This window comes from Podarcis liolepis (genome assembly GCF_965112155.1).
Source record: "Podarcis liolepis genome assembly, chromosome: 1".
Taxonomy (NCBI): domain Eukaryota; kingdom Metazoa; phylum Chordata; class Lepidosauria; order Squamata; family Lacertidae; genus Podarcis; species Podarcis liolepis.
The window spans coordinates 58,085,721-58,109,976 of NC_139554.1; the positions used below are offsets into that span (position 1 = coordinate 58,085,721).

Genomic DNA, 24,256 nt, shown 5'->3' on the forward strand with positions numbered 1-24,256 from the left:
TTAGCATTAAATGTGCTAAGAAGTTGAATCTAGTACTGTAATGTTTCCTATTTCAGGATGCATATTAAAATACATTTCCTGGAAAATACTGTTGCTTTACTTTGCATATCGTCTTCACTGTAGCCCACCTTCCGCGTACAGGTGTTTTGTTTGCTTTTGTGGATACTACAGCCTTATATTCATGCTACAGTGGTTCTTAAGGCCTAAGGCTGTCAATGATAAATTCTCTCACCTGATGTCAGGATGAATTAGAGCTGGTCATGTAGCTTTCTGCATTAATGTAAAATAGCCCTGTTACAAGAGCTGCAAGATACGCTATATCTGAGAACAGCTTCTTTGTGTTGTTCTTGGCATATAGGTAGCCAGTGCAGATCCTGAAACATGATGCGGTTGATGGGGAACCCTATTCTTCACAAGCTGTAGCTTCTTGACTAAACACAAGGGAAGTCCTACATAGAATGCATTGCAGCTGCCTAATTCTGTAGTCTAATTGTTTAGAGGTTACCAATTCTGAGGTTACCAATGTCTGAAGCATAGTGATCCAAGCTATCCCAATCCAGGAACAGTTTCAGTTGTCTTACCAGACAGGTTTGCATAAGGACTCTCAGGTCTAAGTGCAATGGTTGCTTCTCTACCCTGCAGCCCTCAACTGCCCTTTCCACTACCTGAGAGTTGCCAGGCTCCCTTATCTGGCAGCTGTAGCTGCTGTAATGGTAGCAAGGAAGATAGGAACCTTCTCCACCTTCCACCCCCACCCCTGGTCCATATTCTGCCCCACAGCTCTTCAACTTCTCCCTCCCTCCTGGTGGCTGGAACACTGCTGTGTCCCCTGGAAAAAATTACATGTCCTAGGAGCCCTGCTGCCTGAAATTATGCTGCAATGCCTTTCCAAGAACCAGGGAAATAGAGGGGAAGGTAGCTGAAGAGGAAGAAGAGAGGAGGGAGGGAGGCTGCTTTGCAGTCACATCAGGTGAGAGTAGAGGAAGGATTCCCCTCTAGTTCTTTAGCTTGCACTGACAAACATGAACATAGCAAATTCATGTTCCAAACTAGGTATTTATGAAGCTTAGCAGCATCACTACTTTTCTGCATCACCACATGCTATTTAATCTTATATTGCTCAAGTCCTTTGAAACAGTGCTTATGAATCTTTGGTTCTTCTGTGCTGTCACATTTACAAGTATCGCTTTTATGTCCTCCCCTCCATTTCACTTTTGACTACTGGTTGTTTCTTCTCTCCAACACTTTTAAAAACACAACGTGTAGCATCAATAATATGTGGTAAATTAATTTGTACCACTTTGGGATCTTGTATTCAGCTTGGGAATTTATATCCTGCCTTTAAGTGGCCTATTGGCAATCAAAGCACAGCTTGCAAAAGAGATAAACAGCAAGATGGCACAACACAGTTGAAAAATCCAGTTAAAAAGCATGTCTGCTTTATCCAAAAGTTCAGCTTTATTTAGTAAGACTATTACTATGTCACTCAGTAATCAAAGTTCTCTTAGTAGCTTTCATAAAAAAATAGTTAAAGTACAGTAATAAAACATAAGAATCACAGTATAAAAAGTGAAATACCCATAAGAGCAAATATGAGGAACTGTCAGAGATCTCCTGTCATCCAGTGATGTTGTGTAGTTTCCTGCTGCCACCTGCAGCAACTGTAATATTGTGTGTGGAAATCACTGCTCCCTTTCCCTCTAGTGCTTCATTTCCACCTGCAGCCTTCAGAGGGAGAAAATATGCTCCTTTGTGGTCCCTAGCCCCAAGGTATGGGCCCTTGCCCAAGCCAAGACTGCTCCCTCTTGATGGTCATGTTCTTTGTCCATTCCCTGCCTCTTCAGGAAACCTCTTCTCTGTTACGCTGAATCTTCTGTGCCAACATCAGTGGTTTGGGTAAAATATTTTCTCCTTAGAGACGTTTGGGCCAGTTAAGCAGGGAGCATGTTTGTCTGTCCTTCCAGACCCTCCAAGTGTCCCTATTTTCCAGGGACATCCCTGATTTAGAGAAGTCGTCCCGGTTTCTGTTTTGATCTTGGAATGTCCCTATTTTCATTGGAGAAATGTTGGAGGGTATGGAGTTACCTGACACCCGAGCCGTCTGAAGGCAATCCCACATAGGGAAGTTTTCTAATGTTTAATGGTTTATTATGTTATCATAAGGGACGCAGGTGGCGCCGTGGTCTAAACCACTGAGCCTCTTGGGCTTGCCAATCAGAAGGTCGGCGGTTTGAATCCCCACGACGGGGTGAGCTCCTGTTGCTTGGTCCCAGCTTACTGCCAACCTAGCAGTTCGAAAGCAAACCAAAAAGTACAAGTAGATAAATAGGTACCGCTGTGGCGGGAAGTTAAATGGCATTTCCGTGTGCTGCTCTGGTTTCGCCGGAAGCGGCTTAGTATATTGTTGTTAAAGATGGTTACATAGTATACAGTTTGAGCAAAAAATATATGTAACTTCATTGCTGATAGAATATTTTTTTTCTGATATTACATACTCACACATATAATTGCCAGTTTAACAAATAGGAATGTAAAACCTCAAGAATCTTGTGGAACAATTGGTTTTTGTAAATTGAAAGAGACAAAGTTGTCACCGAACTCCTAATTTTATTCCATTTAATGGCACTCATAATTCTACCTTTCTCACAACAGTGCATTGAATTTACACATGAATTAATAGAAATTGTCTCTCCCACTTATGAAGATTTTAGGAGGAAGCAGAAAATAATTCAAGGTAATATGTATGCCAAGTCATTTTTATATCAGGTTTGCATTGGATCCTTTTGCTGATTATTGCTCTCTTTTCTTGTTTACAAAGTAATCTTTCCAGTTGTGTTATATTTGCAGCATCTTGAATCTGACGATTTGCAGGCCAAAAGAAAAAGCAGACAAAAGGAAAAGGAAAAAAAAATGCATACAGCAAAATGCAAATCATAGTGCCTCCTACTATAAATAGGCACAATTTCAATTCAGTTATTCATCCATCCCAGCGTATCTTCACTTCCTCCTTCTCTCAATGGGGCTGACCGTATAGAACATTACAAATGCTACCAACACCTCCATATTTGTACAAAAAGAACCCCGCATTACTGCTGTGATATTCTTTTTTTAATCTTCTGTTATTTATACAAGTATGATTCATTAACAGTTATTTTTGCAAAGGAGAATTGCAGCCTACTAATACAATTTAAAACACTCTTATTTTGAGGACTGAAAAGAGCATCATCTCATTACTTTTCTTTCTCTCAGATTTTTTTTTTATAAAGAAAAGATCTTGAAAGATCTTTTGACTATAACCTGATGGATTTTTTTAAATTAAAAAACATCCTTTTTCTGAAAAACCAGGTATTTTCTCCTCCTCCTCCTCTTCATTTGTCCTTAAGCCTCCTTTCTCTTTGATAGAGCTTACCAAGAAAGTGAATTTGAACAAAGCTCAGAAGAGATTTGATGCTGCAAGCTTGGGTGAGATTGATGTAAATCAATGATATAATTCACATTGGGCTAAGACAAACCATGGCTTAGTGCGCATGTGTGAGTTTCCAGAGAGGGTGTAGCAAATTGTTTGCTCCTTGCCATTTCGCTGCTGCACTGCACTGAGGCAAGCCAGGCTTTGGCTTCACGTATCACCTAAACCTGGCCTCATGGTTTAACTCTCCTGGTGAAACCCATGAGCAGTTCTTGTTGTTTAGTTGTTTAGTCGTGTCAGGCTCTTTGTGACCCCATGGACCACAGCACACCAGGCATGCCTGTCTTCCATTGCCTCCCGCAGCTTGGTCAAACTCATGTTTGTAGCTTCGAGAACACTGTCCAACCATCTTGTCCTCTGTCGTCCCCTTCTCCTTTTGCCCTCAATCTTTCCCAACATCAGGGTCTTTTCCAGGGAGTCTTCTCTTCTCATGAGGTGGCCAAAGTATTGGAGCCTCAGCTTCACGATCTGTCCTTCCAGTGAGCACTCAGGGCTGATTTCCTTAAGAATGGAGAGGTTTGGAGTCGCCTCCAATGCCATAATTCAAAAGCATCAATTCTTTGGCGGTCAGCCTTCTTTATGGTCCAGCTCTCACTTCCATACATCACTACTGGGAAAACCATAGCTTTAACTATACGGACCTTTGTTGGCAAGGTGATGTCTCTGCCTTTTAAGATGCTGTCTAGGTTTGTCATTGCTTTCCCCCCAAGAAGCAGGCGTCTTTTAATTTCGTGACTGCTGTCACCATCTGCAGTGATCACGGAAAGTAAAATCTCTCACCACCTCCATTTCTTCCCCTTCTATTTGCCAGGAGGTGATGGGCCCAGCGGCCATGATCTTCGTTTTTTTGATGTTGAGCTTCAGACCATATTTTGCGCTCTCCTCTTTCACCCTCAATAAAAGGTTCTTTAATTCCTCCTCACTTTCTGCCATCAAGGTTGTGTCATCTGCATATCTGAGGTTGTTGATATTTCTTCCTGCAATCTTAATTCCGGCTTGGGATTCATCTAGTCCAGCCTTTCGCATGATGAATTCTGCATATAAGTTAAATAAGCAGGGAGACAATATACAGCCTTGTCGTACTCCTTTCCCAATTTTGAACCAATCAGTTGTTCCATATCCAGTTTTAACTGTAGCTTCTTGTCCCACATAGAGATTTCTCAGGAGACAGATGAGGTGATCAGGCACTCCCATTTCTTTAAGAACTTGCCATAATTTGCCTTAGCTCAGCACAGAGCAACAGTGGAATGACAGGAGAGGAATAAAGGAGTTCTCCCACCCACCCCACTACCACCACCCCTGGCTTTTTGAGAAGAAGGTACGGCAAACTTAAGCAAGCTTCTTCAAAAGGGTACGAAAGAACGTCATAGCAGGCAGCCGGCTGCTTCATTTCATTTCCTTCCTTGTGTGGTGATGACCGCTCTGTCTTCCGAATCACATCTGTTCTTGCCACTGAGGAAGGTAGACCCACTTGTTTAGGGTTTGGTTCATGATTTGCAACGAGGAGTGCAAATTTCTAGTAGATGTGTACAAAAATTACTGTGGTGGAAAACACAGCTTTAGTGAAAGGCTGGATTCAAATATTATTTTTCTATGCTGTACATTTTGTTTGCGTATAAATAGGTGTATAAGCAGGTGGCGCTGTGGGTTAAACCACTGTGCCGCTTGGGCTTGCTGATCGAAAGGTTGGCAGTTCAAATCCCCGCATTGGGGTGAGCTCCCATTGTTCAGTCCCAGCTCCTGCCAACCTAGCAGTTCAAAAGCACACAGTGCAAGTAGATAAACAGATACTGCTCCGGCAGGAATCATAGAATCATAGAGTTGGAAGAGACCACAAGGGCCATTGAGTCCAACCCCCTGCCAAGCAGGAAACACAATCAGAGCACTCCTGACATATGGTTGTCAAGCCTCTGCTTAAAGACCTCCAAAGTAGGAGACTCCACCACACTCCTTGGCAGCAAATTCCACTGTCAAACAGCTCTTACTGTCAGGAAGTTCTTCCTAATGTTTAGGTGGAATCTTCTTTCTTGTAGTTTGAATCCATTGCTCCGTGTCCGCTTCTCTGGAGCAGCAGAAAACAACCTTTCTCCCTCCTCTATGTGACATACTTTTATATATTTGAACATGGCTATCATATCACCCCTTAACTTCCTCTTCTCCAGCCTAAACATGCCCAGCTCCCTTAGCCGTTCCTCATAAGGCATCATTTCCAGGCCTTTGACCATTTTGGTTGCCCTCCTCTGGACACGTTCCAGTTTGTCAGTGTCCTTCTTGAACTGTGGTGCCCAGAACTGGACACAGTACTCCAGGTGAGGTCTGACCAGAGCAGAATACAGTGGCACTATTACTTCCCTTGATCTAGATGCTATACTCCTATTGATGCAGCCCAGAATTGCATTGGCTTTTTTAGCTGCCGCGTCACACTGTTGACTCATGTCAAGTATGTGGTCAACCAAGACTCCTAGATCCTTTTCACATGTACTGCTCTCAAGCCAGGTGTCCCCCATCTTGTATTTGTGCCTCTCATTTTTTTTGCCCAAGTGCAATACTTTACATTTCTCCCTGTTAAAATTCATCTTGTTTGTTTTTGCCCAGTTCTCTAATCTGTCAAGGTCGTTTTGAAGTGTGATCCTGTCCTCTGGGGTGTTAGCCACCCCTCCCAGTTTGGTGTCATCTGCAAATTTGATCAGGAAGGTAAATGGTGTTACCATGCGCCGCTCTGGTTTTGTCAGAAGCAGCTTAAGTCATGCTGGCCACATGACCTGGAAAAACTATCTGCGGAAGCGGACAAATGGCGGCTCCCTCGGCCTGTAAAGCGAGATGAGCGCCGCAACCCCAGAGTCGTTCGGAACTGGATTAATTGTCAGGGGTCCCTTTACCTTTACCCTTTAGGTGTATAAGTACAAGAATGCAGACTTCCACCCCCCTCCCAAAGGTTACTGCAAGGTGAGCATCTGCACAAACTGGCAGTCTGCTGCCACCAAGCATACTAAATGATCATTTTATCTATACTCGGTGCCTGTCTACCAATTGCATCTTCTGTAAGAAAGTTCTTCTAAATGTGTTCTGTGAGAAAGTTGCAGATGTTTAAGATGGCTTTCAGCAATCTACCATGGAGAGGTTTAGGCGCACCAGTCATTATACATTGTTTTCATGACTACAAAAGATACAAGGCATAGGAAACAGTAGTACTAAATATGCAAGACCTGAAATTGTACATCTCCCTCCATAAATGATACTAGTTCAATTAATTTATGTATGTACGTACGCATGTAATTAATGAGAATAAGCTTCAGGTTTCATGTGTTTAGGTTGAAGAAGACTAGCTACTTCACCAAAAAAAAAGAACACCGGGAAGTAGCTTTTCCAAACCATGCCAAAACAATGCAGAATTTTCTGCTTTTCTGTGAAAGCTCACTTCATATTTACTGGTTGGTAGCAACAATGACACTTTGGCCACATAGAATGGAAAATATGGAGACTTATCCCTCCCTTATCTCTCCAACTCCTGTTGCACTGCGTCACAGCATATAAGAACAATATGCAGTATCAGTAGTCCTTACAGGAGGAAAAGACTCCCTCCTTCCCTCTCCCCCACATCTGAAGTGCCAGTTTTTCTGCTTGTCCAGTGAACAAGTAGGGTTTATAGGGAAGGTGCATGGTGTTTGGAGGATCTGAGGCTGGGTGAGTGAGTGGAGACTGGATTTGGATTTGTCTAGGTAGGGTCAGTCTAGGAATTCTTCCATGGTTTGGATTTAAATTCAAGCTGGAGAAATATTTGAGGCCACCAGTGTCCACCTCTTATTTGAGGTGAGCATTGTGAGCCCCTGAAATGTGTATCCAAGTCACAGGATTATGGTTTTTACCGGCATCAGCAAAATGTAGTGCGTCTCTGGAGGATTATGGTAGATTATTTGCTTATAAGACTCTTCCTCTTTAGTACTACATGCTGCTTACAGCCATAAGAACAGTGCTACGCTTTGAAATAAAATTGACTCTACCAACACTTGGAATCACAGATGCTTTGCTCCATTATTTACCAATCAGTCTTAAATGCAAAACTAAAACAATATGACATGCAATAAGCCACACAAATAAATTTTGAGCACTTTCACTGAAAAGATATTAAAAGGCCTCAGTTTTTTAATACATGAACAATGACAGTGGAGGTAGAGTCGAGTCTACACAGCAACAGGTATGGGGTGGGGTGGATGAATGCTCATTAATTTCTCAAGTGATTAGTTTCCTTGCACACCAGCTTTCTCCCTTACCTTTATTGTCATCTTTCCTAGTAGCAGACCTGCCCTCCCCAACACTAGCATTGCTGCAGCTTACCAGGATGGGCTTGGGGCGACACTGTGTGGGCCTGCAGGCAGAGTCACAGCAAATGGCTGCCTTGAAAAATTTGTAAGATTTAAAGGCTTGGAAAGATTAAAGGGTCTTTGTATGGTGACTAAAGGTCATTAAATTTGGCATCAGAAGATTTTCCCTGGGGGAGAACATTACAAAAGAAAAGTGTAAATGCTAAAAAGGCCCTTTCCCTGATCACTGGTGCTATGTGTACCAAGTTAAGACCTCAAAAGATGATATTAACAATTGGCCAGATCCATGTAGGAACTGGTGGATGAATGATATATATGTATGTGTGCTTAATTAATTTAGTTCATTTATCAACTTTTCATATTTCAACAGAAATCTCTTCAGTGGTTTACATATCCAATGTAAAGGGAGTGAAAAACACACAAAACCAATACAAATTCAGACCCAAACAACATTACTACCAACGCCACCACTACTGCTAATATTAAGAACCCCATATCTCAGTAAAATAATAAAATAACAATGTTGTTGTTGTTTAGTCATTTAGTCATGTCCGACTCTTCGTGACCCCATGGACCAGAGCACGTAAGGCAATAAATATATCTAAAAAACATTCATAAGTAGAATATCTATGAATCACAAAATAAACATATGCACAGTTGCATAAAATAGGGTTGCCATATTTCAAAAAGTGAAAATTCGGACACAAAAGTTATGGCCAAACTTTGTTTTGGAAAACATCTTGAGCTTTTTTTGGGGGGGGGATTAGGGAGCAAAGTTTTTGAGCTATTTTTTAGGAAATTCACCCCCCCAAAAAACCCAAAATTTTTGAAGGGTTGCCATACACCTGGGTTTTCCTGAACATTTCTACCAATTTTTGGAAATTCTGCCAGGACGCTATTTTCGACAGCAGTTAATCTGTGGTGTGCTATAGGAAACAATTTTATCCACAATGTTATTTAATACCTATGGAAAGCCATTATAAGATTTGCGGCAAGGTGGAATCCAACCTAGTGCTCAGTCTCTTGTTTCATCATCTCCCCATACTTCCCCAGTGCACCCCCCAAATCTGTTTTCAGACTTCCCTCAACCTTCTGAAACAAATTTGGGGAGAGTGCATGGCCTGCATGGGGGACAAGCTGTTCGCAGACATGTAATTTGTACATTTATTTGTACATTTGTTTATAAAATGTCTTGATTCCCCCCTTTATTTTGATAATTTTACTCTGTTTACTGTTATACAGGGCTTTAATTGCTGTTTTAAGTAATATTTTAGGCCATTTTATGTAAATAACTAAGATGATTTTTTATGTGACATATAAATTTGGAGGTTTTTAAAATTAAAAATACACACACCTTTGGTAGGTGGTTCCTTTCTGAAGTCATTATGTGGGCATTAGATAACCTAGGCATGGTTAGTTGGGGAGAAATACATAGCTATTTCTGTTTCTTCAAAATTGAGATGAGGGTGGCTTCCTCAGGATAGTGGCTGTCCCAGACACCTACCTAAATTGTGATACATAGAGGGCAAGAACTGCATATGCACATGTCCGACAAATAATAAGGGAGTTTTCACACATTTGACAGTGCAGATGATGCCTATGTATATTTGTGCTCTCCTACTTTCCCAGGCTAGGCTATGTGTATTTCATCAAATATAAGTTGTTGATTAAAATCATTTTGCTGAATTTTATGTGTGTTCAGACCCTTGAAACCTAAAAACTACTACTTCTAGAGGATGGTGCTTTTTATATTAAATATTAACAACAACATAAACACTGTAATATTAACTGAATCCTAAATTGTTTTCATTACTTATTTATGCTGGCTAACTCTTTACAGCTATTTTATCAAAAGCGAAAGAAGGTAGAATTTAGCTTAGCGGCTCTTATTTCCATTTATTTTTTTATTCATGAAAGAGTTATTCTTAGCAAGAAAACGAGTTGCACACTTTTAAAAGCAGATACCTTGCCAACAGCAGGCAAATACTGTTGCAGTGGAACGAGGAACTATTCTTAGTAAATGTATCCATTTATTCAAGTTTAGGGCAAATGCTACCAGACCACAGATTCTGTACATGAGCGGTTTCCAATTAGGGTTCCGTGGACCCCTGGAGTCTGCGAAATGCACCCAGTGGGTCTTCGGCCTCATCCCTTGCCTCCCCCCAACTAATTTTTTGTCATTTATGCATGGTAATTTCACACATTTTATGGTCTGTTTTTAGTATACCTAAAATCATTTGCTTATTAGGGGCTACCCAATGTTTTGTTCAAAAAATTGCTTTGCAGAGGTAACTACCATGGAGTTATCAAAATTTTCACAAGTAGGGGGTCCGTGGCTTGGCTTTTGAAAAATAGGGAGTCCTCAGTAATTGGCTAATTGGGAACCACTGCTGTGCATGATACTTCAGAAATTTTCACACCTTTTGATATAATTCTGCCTCCGTTTTGTGATTTCTTAAATGCAGTGTGCTACTTCTAATATTCTATAAACATAAAGAGACACATTCCTTCCTAACATCACTGGCATTTCAGATAAGTATTTCTAGGATAGGGCTGTTAGGAGCTTTTGCACAGGTGCGTATAAAAGCCACCAAACAACGCTTTTCAAAAGCTGTGGTAATTCTAATAATAAAGCATATTTTTAAGTAGCTGTGTGAAATTGTAAGGTTTCCATTCTTACGGTGGAAGTATGGAAAGTCTACATTTTAGTTGAATATAATTTCCATAAAGTGGGTAAGGGTAAGAAGCAATTGTACTTTAAAAACAAAACAAAACGTGACTGTCAGTTTTCCCCCGATGTTTAGGTAGGGTGTGAAACTTGGAAGCAGTTAATTATATACCAGTGAACCAACAGAGTCTAGAAGGCAATTCTAGAAACCGGCGTATAAGTACTGAAAAGCATTTTAGGTGTAAATGCTGAGATTCAGCTCCACAAGTTCCCGCCTCTTCCAAGACTTCCCCTTTAGCCTGTGTAATGCTGCCATGAGATAAGATGAATGATTCCTCTCCCTCCTCCTCCCCCTTCTCCAAATGTTAATTTTGACCCCACTCGGCCTGCCCTGCTTCTCCTTGCCTCAGTCATCCCTGTTCTCCTACACATAAACGTCTCAATTACAAAAGCAGGAGAATGTTTGAAAGGCTCTGTGTCGATGGTGTTCACATGACTAATACTATGAAAGATAGCAAGGTTTTTTGAGCAGCACCAGTCTAAGCACAGTTGGCTCACAGCTGACAGACAGAATGTGGGGTGGGCTTTGTCACCAGAACGCTGGGTACTGCATGCCCAGCTATGCTTGTAGTTATACAGTGCCCAGTAACCTGCTGCTTATGTCAGGTTGCAGGCAGTTAAAACACATAGAAACTGGGTAGCTTTTATTCCTTTTCATCTCAGCAAAGGTTATATAATGAGGGGATTGCTGCTAAAGTAAAAAGGAAAATGAAGTCTTTGTTAAATGCCTTAACAAAGAAAGAAGGTAAGCACTGAACGCAAAGCACTTGATGCTGGAGGACTGCTATTTTCTTCTGCATGCTTAATATGATCTGCTTAGTTACTGTATAATTATTCTAAGTTCTTTCCGTATCTTTTCCAGAATTCCTTTATGTTGGGTTGTCCTTTTAGACAACTCATTGTAAGAGCGGGGTGTGACTTTGTTCATTTTAGTTTATATCAGAGAAGCCTTGTGTTCCTTTCACAGGGGAAAAGCTCTGTTTTTGAGTAAGGAGAAGAGATTTCTTAGGTTTATATTACTAATGAATGCTCATGAGTGTTTATTTCAGATGTATGCAGTTTGATGAAAACATTCCAGTAGATTATGAAACAACGTGTGTTTTTAATTCATACGGAGTGGTACTTTGAAGCATGCTGCTGGTTCTCACATCTTTTCACCTGAAAGCTTTGCTGTATAATTATATTTTATTAAATAAATGAATATATACAGTATATGGAAATCTATCCAGGAGAGCTTAAAACATGTACTTTCTGTTTCGATAGAAAAGGGGATTTTTTGGGAGGTGGGATACAATTACATTAGTTATCGTAAACGAAACATGAATCGTATTAAATGTATCTACCCACTTGCAGCATGCAAACTGATATAGGGAAAAGGTGAGAAAGCACTTGCATAGTTGGAGTTGGTTGTTTATGTCACTAATTATCCATATTACATTCCTGGCATTTGCATCTTCTAATAAAAAAGTCACTAATTAAAAGCTGGTCTTCAAATCAGTGCTTTGTTAACATCAAGCAGAAATTAACTCATTATTTAAAGCCCCTTACACTTACCATCTGATAAGAGGAAAGAGGTTGTGTAAAATGCAGAAATCACTTTGGTCTGGCTCTGTTTCTCCTGAAATCTGTGAGTCCCAAACAGAGACAGATACACTATACAGTCTACAAGCATGTTTTATTGAAGTGCTTGGAGAAATGTGGTTTTCTTTTTCGTTTGCTCTCTGCTTAAGCTAAGACCCTTCCATTGATTTCAGTGTGACAGAGTAAAATTAAATACCAGCACTCTTGAGTTAAATGCTTTGTAAGGCAGAATTAATGTTTATAGGGTAAGTATTGTACCACACAGATTTGAAATGTTGTTATCATTTTTGGTATTTTGATGATGTAAATTCCAAGGGCCTTTACCTAGATACGGCGTTTGAAATCTCGTGTAACGTAACGCATTTAGTTATGTAAAGAAATATATATTGTTCAAAGGGACCACGTGTATTTAAATGGGTGATCAGTAGGGCAATAAAAAAGTACAGTGAAGGGTGTGTTTTTTATAATGTACATGAACATGCGTTATGGAACCTACATGTTTTCCTTGACCTCAGTTTTGGCCTAAGTCTTACAATTTTTGAGCCATGTAGTTTTTAGTTTTTATATATATATTTATACCCTACTTTTTGGCTTGGTAGGCCTACACACTTACAAGCAGGGATACATTACATTTACATCAGCAAACACAATGTTTTGTTAAAATCAAAACATGAGTTGACTTGGCTAAATTGTTAAAATTAGATCTTTTTAAACTGTTCACAGGGAAGCAAAGTAGCAATACTGATTGTAATTCACTCGTCTCATCCCTGTAAAACACATTTGTGGTTTGTTTGTTTTTTTGAATACCTTGAAATAGTATTTTCCTCATTTAAAATGCATGTGAAATATTAGCATTCATTTAGAAGTATGAGGGGAAAACCACACGCTCTAAATTTAATTTTGGTAACTCAGTTCTAGCTGGTAAATGCATTCCAGCGTTATTAATTCAATGGGAAAGTTGACACTGATTTCCATGGGGTATGAATTGTACCTGCTTGTTCTTATCCAGCAGAAGTCCACTCTTGTAAACCAATTTCTTCATGCAGTTAAGACTTAGTGCATACACAAATTCCGGCAATGTTGGAAGGGGTACTTACATCAGATTTATGCACCCATCACTGCTGCTTGGGGAGGCTTTTCAATGAAGTTCATCAGAGCAACGATCATTTTGTCCTAGCATAGGTGGCAGCCTATGACCCTCCAGATCTTGTTGGACTTCCACCACCTCAGTCTTAGCCACATGACCAATGATCAGGGATGATGGAATCCAGCACCATCTGGAGGGCTCTTGACCCCTGGTGTAACAGGTGGCAGTGCAGTAACTGGACCCGCTTGGAAATTTCTTGCAATGTTGATCTGCTGTTGGAGAGTAGAGAGAGAAGAATTGCACATGGGCTCCAGGAACCCCCATTGCACAATGTCCCTCTCGAGGGATATTTAGTAGAGGTTGTGGAGGCTATTTCTGTCCAGCTCATATTGTTTCTGTGAGAATGCAAACACAGGAGCTAATAGTCATTTTAATTGCTTGCAGGTCTCTGGTGTCAGGTTCTTGGGAGACCTTAATATAAAAAAACCTAAAAGTATTTGTTAATATCTTTCATCCTTTTTTGACTGCCTATAAGTGAAACTATTATGGTATCATTTTGATTTTGCTGTAAAGTGATATAGGTCATTTTAGGTTTGCTGAATCTTCAAGTCATTGTGTCACATGCAAGTCCCAGTGAAACAACAGGATACCTTTTAAATAAACGATTCATGTGATGTTGCATCAGGGTTTCTTAATGACTGTGTGCATTGATAGTTTTAGCGATCTATCTATAGAAACATACATGCATAGGCCTCGTGGGCTCTTTTGCTCGTGGATATATAAAAATGGTTTAAATTATTTTCTCAAACAATACATAGCTCAACACCTCCCAGTAGCGAGAAGCGTCTGAACATGGGGCATTTTCAGAGTGGGGAATGGGAGTTGTAGTAGCAGTCAGAGACATAATAAGACTAGCTACATATTCATGGGATTTCCCCCTTCACAAGTTTGTTATTCTTTTATTTTTATTAGGACGCGGGTGGCGCTGTGGTCTAAACCTCTGAGCCTCTTGGGCTTGCCGATCAGAAGGTCGGCGGTTCAAATCCCCATGACGGGGTGAACTCCCGTTGCTCTGTCCCAGCTCCTGCCAACCTAACAGTTTGAAAGCACGTGAAAAAAGTGCAAGCAGATAAATAGGTACCGCTCCGGTGGGAAGGTAAATGGCGTTTCTGGTGTTCCGTTGCGCCAGAAGCGGCTTAGTCATGCTGGCCACATGACCTGAAAAAAACTGTCTGCGGACAAACAGTGGCTCCCTCGGCCTGTAAAGTGAGATGAGTGCCACAACCTCACAGTCGTCTGCAACTGGACTTAACTGTCAGGGATCCTTTACCTTTACCTTTACACTGCAACTGTGTATTCTAAATGTAGGGAATAAAAGCTGTATTTGCTATTATTTAACACAAAACTCAAAAGTCTTGCAACCTGATATTGTGAGATGCTACATTGATAAATGCCTCACTGGATCAAGTGCTGGGATTCCAGTAATGGTGGAAAGCAGGAGTCCTTTTTGACCAAGAATAGTCAAGTTTGGAATTTTGAGAAGGTGCTATGGATGCCAGTCACAAAATGGCTGCTATGGGGCAGGGCATAATGGCTGCCAAATCTAAAAGAACAGGAAAAGGAGCAGGACCACAAAATGGTAGGGGAATGCCCTTCTCAATTGGGGAAAAGGTACCTATCTCAGCCATCACTACACTTGCTCATAGAGATAAGCTTTTCACACCTTCCTTTTGTTTGGAACCAATGGGAGGGCAAACGTCAAATCCTGGCATCTAGTTATATACTATAAGTGGAGGGAGCTCAATGTGGGAGCCAGTGTAAACAGCAACTGTACAGGAAGATTAAGGATTTTTGAAGGGGTATTTACTAAGACCTTTCACAGGTGCTATAGGAGTTACTGGTGGTTGTACTGGTGATGATCCTTGGAGTAAGAGAATGACTCTCCCTATAGCAGTCTTTGGTCCAAAACTCAGTCCTAGTGCAACAGCTATCATTCCAGCTGCTTGCTTCATATTCTCACTCACCCCATTCCATTCCACACTGTGCCTGTTTAGCCTTGTACCCTTCCTGATAGCAGTAGTAGGGATTAGCAGAGTTTAGCACCAAGTACAGAATTGCTGTATAACTCTGCCCCACTTGCCAAATTTAGGATTTTGCTTCAGTTGCAGCATCCAAAACCTCTGAATGAGCAGCTTCAGCTACAGTTCTGTAAAACCTTTCCGTTCTCAGTAAACAACCTTGCATAGAGATAATCTGTGATTTGGTGGGGAATGTTTTGATTTTTAAAACTTAGTGTACTGTATGAATTTTACAGGCCATATTCTGATAATTTAGTGACAGTAACTGAAACAAATTTAAAAAACCTCCACCAAGTGTTGTGGATAAACAGACGGAAATGCATAAACACTGTGGCTTGTGTTAAAGAGGGCCACAGATTTACATAACCTTTAAGCAGCATCTTGGGTAACAAACTCTTAATTCCAAGAGCAGCATAAAATCCAATTTTGTACTTACAAAAGAGGTGAGAACCCTTGCCTGATGGGAAAGCTTTTGGGGCATAGGGCATATTGGCATCAACCAGCAAGTTTGATAATCTGCCATTCTGGGGATGAAAAGTCAGGCTGATAGTCTCAACAGCCTTATGCAAATTAATTTTGCCTAGTCTTGCTGAAAAACAAGCAAATGAAAAGTCCTGCTGAGGTTTCCAGCTTCACCCACTTCAGGAGGCGTCTGTATAGTCTGGAATGCTTCATCTCAATAACGTAGTAGTTCAAAAGCATAAATACCATAGCTTCAGCGCTGAAGGATAACTATCCATGGTCACTGTGGCATAAAGATCTGATCAGTCATCATGATGACTGGGGAGGGGGAGGAATATTCCCAGCATGTACTATACTATGTCTTAAAGTCACATCAAGAAGGGAAACATAAAGTGGCATGCTGGGTAAGTGAAATGACTGTTTTCTTGAAGCTCCCCCCCTCCCATCATGAGGCTCCTATGCGTGAACTGGCTACTTGGCTTTGCCCCATTTCAAATTTATTTAACACTTTTGCTAAGCGCTCACACAAAGATAATCTCAAGAATGCTTCCTGTAAACTAAACCATTGTTATTACCTGTAGATCATTGGTTGGGAACTGAAGGTGGTCTGCCTAAGCTCAGCCCACTGGTTTCCTGCAAACTACTGGTTTTGTGGGTGAGCTCATGTTCCCTGTTAACCTCCATGCTCTTTATTGTACCTGACTGCACAGTCCCTTGGTACTTTGACATTTGTTCAGAGATCCAACATCAGAAAGTCACATTTCTCTGATAGTTTGCAACCTTGGTTTTAGTGCACTGCTATACTATGGTTTTTGGGACGTGGGTGGCACTGTGGGTTAAACCACAGAGCCTATGACTTGCTGATCACAAGGTCGACGGTTCGAATCCCCGCAATGGGGTGAGCTCCCGTTGCTCTGTCCCTGCTCCTGCCAACCTAGCAGTTCAAAAGCACGCCAAAGTGCAAGTAGATAAATAGGTACTGCTCCAGCGGGAAGGTAAACAGTGTTTCTGTGCGCTGCTCTGGTTCGCCAGAAGCGGCTTAGTCATGCTGGCCACATGACCTGGAGCTGTACACCGGCTCACTCAGCCAATAAAGCGAGATGAGCGCCACAACCCCAGAGTCGGCCACGACTGGACCTAATGGTCAGGGCTCCCTTTACCTTTTATACTATGGTTTAGTGTTATGCGAGAGGTAGAGGTAGATTTAGGCAGTGCGAGTGGTGCTTGTCCAAAGCAAGCTTGGGGGAGGAGATAGGAGGGCTCTAGGACCTTTCCAGAGCCTCACACCTCCTTCCCAAAGCCCAGCTTAAACTGGTGCCTTGAGGGCTGGGGGTAGGGTGTGAGACAGACAGCGGAGCCAGACCAGAATCTGATGATGCAGTCCCTCAGAATTCTACCAGAGGGCTGGAGCCTCTCTCTGATTGGCTACCAAGACAGCTAGCCAGAGGGGGGCAGAGCAGCACTTTGGGAAGGAGAATAAAAGGAGCCGTTTCTGAGGGAGTGTTTGGCTAGGGCTTGATTCAAGATGGGAGATGGGCATTAGAATAGCGTTTGTCTGAGACAGTTGGTTCAAATTTGAGTTTAACATCTACTCTGAGGAGAATATCTATAGCTAGAGGAAGGAGCCTCATAGCTTAGAAGTTGAGTGTCTTGGGAGAGTTCACAGACAGGAGTCGATTGGAGGGTTGAGTTTGAGCCAGGTGAAGTAGAAGCTGTGTGGCTTACAGTCTCCCAAACCAGTTAAAAGGGGTGTGGTGACCTCCAGGGCCAGTTATACTATTTGGAAATGCCTCAGGGGTGAGATTGTTAAGAAGTTGGGTAACTGTCAAAAAGCGTCCCTCGCTCATGAACCAAGTGTTAAGCTGTGCTGTGTAAAGGAACAAGAGTGAAGTAACAGAAACCGTGTTAAGCCTTTTACTGCCTATTCTAGAAATCCGAATCTGCATTGTAAGGTTTAGTGCTTACCAGATTATCCTTTCAGTTGTTTACTGGTGCTGGCCTAGAGAGATTTTGCATGATTTGGGGAATAATGGGAGTTAATTTGTATATGATTGCCTTTTGAAGCTATTGCCTTGGAAAAAGTCAGTTTTTTGTAGTTTTCACATGTTTAGGGTAATGCAAATCTATAAAATTATGCTACAGAGTAGAAAGGAAGGAAGGAAAAGAAGTTCTAATTCTAGTATTAAAAAACCCATTTTTGCCCATACCATACTAAGAGCCATTCCGTTTCTTTTCTTTCTTTTTTAATGAGACTGTCCACATTTGTTGGTGAAAGCTAATAGTTGCTTACCGTTCATAAATCAGAGACTGCCAGCAGCCAATGCTGAACACCATTCCCCAATCTTGCACTCTTACAGTGAAATAAAATATGGAACTTTCAGTAATATAGAGCTTATTAATTCTAGCTTTTAAAAGGTGATTTCCTATGAAAATTATCTTTAATTTTAATTGCATCTTAAATATAATGGTAGTGCTCATCTTGATTAGACAATCAGCCAAGGCAGAGATCTCTTTTTTATGTAATAAGAATTGAAAGTATATAGTACTGATTTGGGGGAAGCGGGTGGGTGGTCTGATGCATGTGCCTAAAATCAGAAGTATCATTTTGCATTCTTTCTTCCTTCTTAATACAGTGCCATTTAGAGAGGCTCCTACCTACTCAAATAGAAGACGGAGACCCCAGAGCACCTTGACAGCACCTCGTGTCTTGCTTCGGTCGAATAGTGATAACAATCTGAACGTCAACATTCCTGATTGGTCAGCCTCTTCCTTAGCTTCTTCACACCGTAGCCTTTCGCCTAACCTACTCCAACAGATGCAGAATAATCCTAATGGAACTGTGAAAACTGTTGGGAGCTACACGCCATCTTCTCGAAGCCGCTCACCATCATTAAATAGGTTAGGAGGAGAAGATGCAAAGCGGCAGCAACACCGGCACATTAGGTGACTTTTCAATATTCCATTTTTTAAATGTTGACTTTGTGAATATATATATATATATATAGAGAGAGAGAGAGAGCACAGTTAGTTGTGTCCTGCTCTTCCTCACCCCCTGCTCTTCCTTGTCCTTGGTTTCTTCTTTCTCCCTACCACAATCCATCACCCCAAATTAAGTTGGAAAAGAAAAAAAAGAAAGGAGAAAAAGAGGAAAGAAATTTTACCGTGGTTGTTAGCAGAGACACTGCAGCGTGGTGGGGGAAATGGAACAAGGTGGTGTCAGATGTTTGCTGACAACTCCTTTCACATGGACATTTTGCCAGATGCTTTCAAACTTCTGTTCTTTTTTCTTTTTGTTTTATAAGAAAGATTATTTGGGCAGCATCCATGTGACAAGAGATGCACAGCTTCTTTGTGCTTTCTTTTTCTTACTAAGAACTGCTTATTCTTTTGCAGCCTAGTCCTGTATATAGTCATCCAATGCGTTGATACATTTTGTTAGATGCAGCAGCTGATTTCCAGTTTTGTAAAATTACCTTTCTGGCCACTAGGATAGCTCTTAAAAATGAGATTTGCTGCTTTGGTACCATTTCCCTAAGCCTGGGCATGTAGCAATTGTGCTGCATGTAGCTCCTTCAACATTACTCAATATCCTGTGGATTCTTCCCTCAACTCACCTTATTTTTGTTTTCTGGGAAATGGTAGAAAAATGTTGAGTATTTTCAGGGTATTTTAAAGAAGCCTGCTGGCCCGCTGCTGAATAAAGCAAAGAACACTCAAGACTTGAAAAGGCAGAGGGAGAGCTCTCTTGAGATAATAGTGGCTTTTGAGCCCCAACTATACAGGATGCTCAGAAGTGTTCTTTCCTGCCAGGGACCAAGGGATTTGTAGTTTTCTCCACCTCTCAGATTGAATCCAGTTTAAGGAGAGGCCAGAAATGCCTTGTTTCTAGTAAGCTCTCTCTGATGCTGATTACACCTGAATGCTGATTCAAATCAAACTGTGCAGGAGCAAAGGAGCATCTCAAGCCACACTGCAAAGGGAAATTATTCACATAATGTTATGGTGACTTAAACTGATTGACAGGTGGGCAGCCTCACATATCTGTCAGAGAGCCTGGTGCGGGGAGAGGAGTGGGCAATGGCAGAAAAAGCCTCTCCAGCACCCAGTGCTGAGGGGCAGGGCAAACTGCCCGGCGGTGCACGCACAGCACCCATACAGACGGCGCGCAAACGACACCCATATGGGTGGCGCTCGAGCGGTGCCCATACCAATGGCACCCAAGTGCTATTGGGCACCCTACAGCTGGGGGAGGGGAGGCAGCAGGCCATTTTGTCACCCCCCAGGGTGGTACCCGGGGCGGACCGCACGCCCCACACACCCCTTTGTATGCCTCTGAGGGGTGGGAACATTAGGATCTGGTCCATTGGCTGGATCCAGTTCCCCACATTTGCTCTAGGGCCTTGAAATTTCCCCAGCTGTTGCCATTATGATAGTTCCCTCTGCTGGTGGTGAGTTTCTACACTTTGTTTGCTCTTCTGCCCAAGTCCAGAAAATACTGCCAAGGAACCGTAGGACCTGCAGATGAAAGACCAGCTGGCGCTTCAGCTGGTTTAGGAACTGAGTAAGGGAATGCTTGAGCTAAGTGAGACAGCTCTAGATAGCTAAGCAAGTGAGCTGGACATTAAGAAGAAAATACCTCATTTTGCAGACAAGGCAATCAAGAGGATGGTTAGGGGTTCAGCTGCAGGCACGTATATTTATTCATTTAATTAATAATTTAATTTCATAAAATTGACATACCACTCAAAGTGGTTTACAAAAAGAATGGAACAATAAATTAATCAGAAAACAAAAAACCAATCATTTAAAACATCTCAAAATAATTAAAATCTACAATAAGCGAAAAACAGATTAAAGCACATGTCATTGTTTTACATATCTCGGTAGACTTGTCTAAACAAATATGTTTTTAGCAGTCACTGAAAAGAGCACAGTGAAGGCTCCTGCCTTAATAGGGTACTGTTTACCCAGGAAGAATCCAAAGGAAACTGAGGAACTTTATATTGTCACTGCCAGTTCTTCCTCTTCCTGGTCATCTGCTCAATCATTGTCTGCATCTGGCTCTTCTCTCTCCTCCATGAAGACCCTGGCAGTAGAACATTATGACAGCCAAACAGATTATCCTACAGTGACTCTGAGGCTTCCACTTTGTTCACTGCCATCTTTGCTCTTGGAGGCAAAGATACTTCAAAATCTGGATCCATATAGAGAAATAGAACTAGGTTTGACTCAATGATTGCTTCATGATTATGGGTTTGCAGCCCATAATCAGAGGCCGTCTGGATCCCCAGGCCACAGTAAACCTATCCCCACTTCCCCTTACATGCTTGTGCCATGGAGCTAATGAATATCTTTTTAGGATGTGGCATACCAGGTGTTGCACTAGCATATCACCATGAAGCATTTTTTCTGGTATGTCACAACTGCGTGTATGTTTGCATAGAATTGACAGTCAAGATAATTATTTCTACCTAAATGCGAAGTCGTAAACACAGATAGTGCATATGTTCTGCAATGAAAAGAGGATAATTTTTCATTATGTTCCAGTCTCTGTCGTATATGAAGCCATTTGAAGAGAACACGTGCCATTGGGATCAGGCTTCAGAACTACATCCTTGTAAATTTGCCAAGAGCGAATGTTAAGTTGACAGCTGCTCGAGCAGGAACTATATCATGTGGCTAATTCTCTCAACAGTATGCTTCCCCCATCCCCTCGCTTAACTGCAGGGATAATATCCAGGATCCCATTTTGAATTCACTGTCCAATTAATCCTAAATGTATCATCACTGTGCTCTGCTCTAATCAATTATTTCAGTCCAGTCGTTCTATAGCAAGCACATTTGCCATTTTACTCTGGCTCACAGGAATTCCAAGATTGTTTCATTCTGCGTTTGTACCTCACCTTTCAATACTCTTTGCATTTTTGGTTGTCGGTTTTTATCGTAATCTGTGAAAGTTCGCATATGCAGACAGACATCTTCCAGGAACACTCCTTTACTTAAGCACAAATTTATTTATGCAAAATATTCATTGGTTGAATGTTGTGTTTAGGCACCTTATATCTTTCAATGGGAATTCTCTGTGAGTTGCATATTGAATTCATGTGAACACTTTAAACATTGCATCCTGTGTCAAGTATAATTACAGCAAAGAAACAGTGATAATTTATCAGGATGATGGGCCCAAACGTTGCTCTAAATTTGTTCAGTCTCTAGATGCATTATATAATGACTACACATAAATGCCAGTTGTTAGGCAATGTAATTAGAATATTCCAAATACTGACACCTGCTGCTTCTCAGTATGTAATTGAAGCCAGGCACTAGGAAAGTGTGTACTGGAACCCACATTTTTAATTATTATTTTAAAAAGAAACAAAGCATAATCTAGGAAGTTAGATTACCTGATAAAATATTGCACTGGCAATTACGATAAGTAAAATTTGATAGAAATGTAAAATCTGATAGAAATGTTAAATTCAGTAGTGTTTAAAAATGTGCAGTGTGTATACTTACCTAATGTTATGGTTTGAAAGTTATGATGCCTTAAGCACTTTCAAATTCAGATTCTGAGACCCCTTGCTTCCTAAAGACTCACTCTCATATTCCCAATCTTTTTGTGTAACCTGTTTCAATGGGGGCAAATTGATGGTTGCATACAAATGTATGTAATGAAGCTCTAGCATTTTAGAACAAAAAGCAGGAGGCTGCAGTTTTGAGCGTAGATGTGGTGGAGATTGAGTGGATAAGGGTGCTTAGGCCTTTCCCCGATTGTCTTTTTCCACTCAAAGTTGTTCCACATCTGTAGGCACATATCTGGAATTGCATGGAAGTTAACAGAGATTGACAGAGAATGAGCACAAAAAACAGCCAGTGGGGAATGTGTTAAGCACCCCCAGCCTGTTCCTTCTCCATTCAAAGGCCACATTAAGTTGAGATATGAACAAGTTTTATGTACAGTGGTACCTCGGGATGCGAACGGGATCCGTTCCGGAGCCCCGTTTGCATCCTGAAGTGAACGCAACCCGCGTCCGTGCGTCTACGCATGCGCGGGTCGCGTTTTGCCGCTTCCGCGCATGCGCATGACATCATTTTGACTGTCTGCACATGCACACGCTGCAAAACCCGGAAGTAACGTGCTCCATTACTTCCGGGTCACCGTGGAGCGCAACCCGAAAATACTTAACTTGAAGCACATTTATCCCGAGGTATGACTGTACTGTACTTACACAGTCACTTTGGACCTTCCTTCATGTGAGCACAAAAAAGAAGCCTGGAAGCAGTTAACTATAGCTTCCTGTTATATCTGAAATGAGAAACTCATGTGCTCCATACAGTGGTACCTTAGTTCTTGAACTTAAACCATTCCAGGAGTCTGTTTGACTCCCAAAACATTCAAAAACCAAGGTGCGGCTTCCAATTGGCTGCAGGAGCTTCCTGCACTCAAGCGGAAGCTGTGTTGGACGTTCGGCTTCCAAAAAACTGTTATGTACTGAAGTTCTCATCCTGGGCCAGCAGGGGGATACTGTAGATAGTTATGCAAATGAAGGATCGAAAGTGACGTTCAGTGATTGGATAGTTTGTATGCAAATGAAGGATCGAAAGTGATGTTCAGTGATTGGATAGTTTTAGAAAGTTGCAACAGTTACCTTGTTCTGGAGCTCTATATAAGCAGGCTGACTGAGCTCCTCAGTTCAGTTCTGTTCCAGCTTACAAATAAAGAGCTGCTTTGGAAGAATTGCTGTGTCGTCTGATATGTTCGCCCACAACTTAACAAAAACGTTTGCAAACCAGAACACTTATTTCCGGGTTTGTGCTGTTCAGGAGCTGATTTGTTCGGGAGCCAAGCCGTTCGAGTACACAGGTACCACATTTAAAGCACCTCCCACAAAGAATACCGAGAAAAGTAGTTTGGAAATTGTAGTGCTGACAATTGTAGCTCACACTTCACCCTCCTGAGAAAAACCCCACCCCTCCCTCCCACTATATATAAGGCTCTGGTGACTTCTGTTTCAGTGTATCTGAAGAAGTGTACATGCACACAAAAGCTTATACCCAGAACAAACTTAGTTGGTGCTACTGGACAATTATTTTTTTATTTATTACGACTGCGTCAGACCAACACGGCTACCTACCTGAACTGTAGCTCTGTGAGGGCTAAACTACAGTCACCCCTTTGGGTGTGAGTGTGGGTGTGCTTTCAATGTATGGTTTGTTTGGAAGTTTATTGATTTGGACATAATACAAATATGTGGTTAACTGTGGCCTCCTGGTTTGTTTCGCTGCTCATGCAAATGGATAACTGTTGCATGAAACTTATATATAAACTTCTTTATATCTCTGCTTATTAAGTCAAGATTTGATCATCTTAGTGTAACTTCCCAAAGTGCTTTTAATTTTTAAAAAGAAATGGCAGGGCTTCATTATACACCATTGCTTCTGATATGTAACTTGCCCTTACAATTTCCCTAAATCAGTGAAAACAGTTGAACTTCTTCCCAGTTAAATATATTTAGGATTAATGTATGCATT

At 41.4% G+C, this 24,256-nt stretch overlaps 1 protein-coding gene across 8 annotated transcripts in view; it reads left to right on the forward strand.

Moving 5' to 3' along the window:
* The window catches only part of SHANK2 (SH3 and multiple ankyrin repeat domains 2), a 330,576-nt gene that overhangs the window by 108,526 nt on the left and 197,794 nt on the right, over positions 1 to 24,256 (forward strand). For 7 of the 8 annotated variants that reach the window (XM_083462298.1, XM_083462291.1, XM_083462296.1 and 4 more), the window contains exon 11: positions 18,358 to 18,667. In XM_083462298.1, coding sequence (XP_083318424.1) covers positions 18,358 to 18,667 — 310 coding nt within the window. Of the gene's footprint in view, positions 1 to 11,033; positions 11,262 to 18,357; positions 18,668 to 24,256 lie in introns of those variants that run through there. The other variant, XM_083462297.1, reaches the window with a different exon arrangement.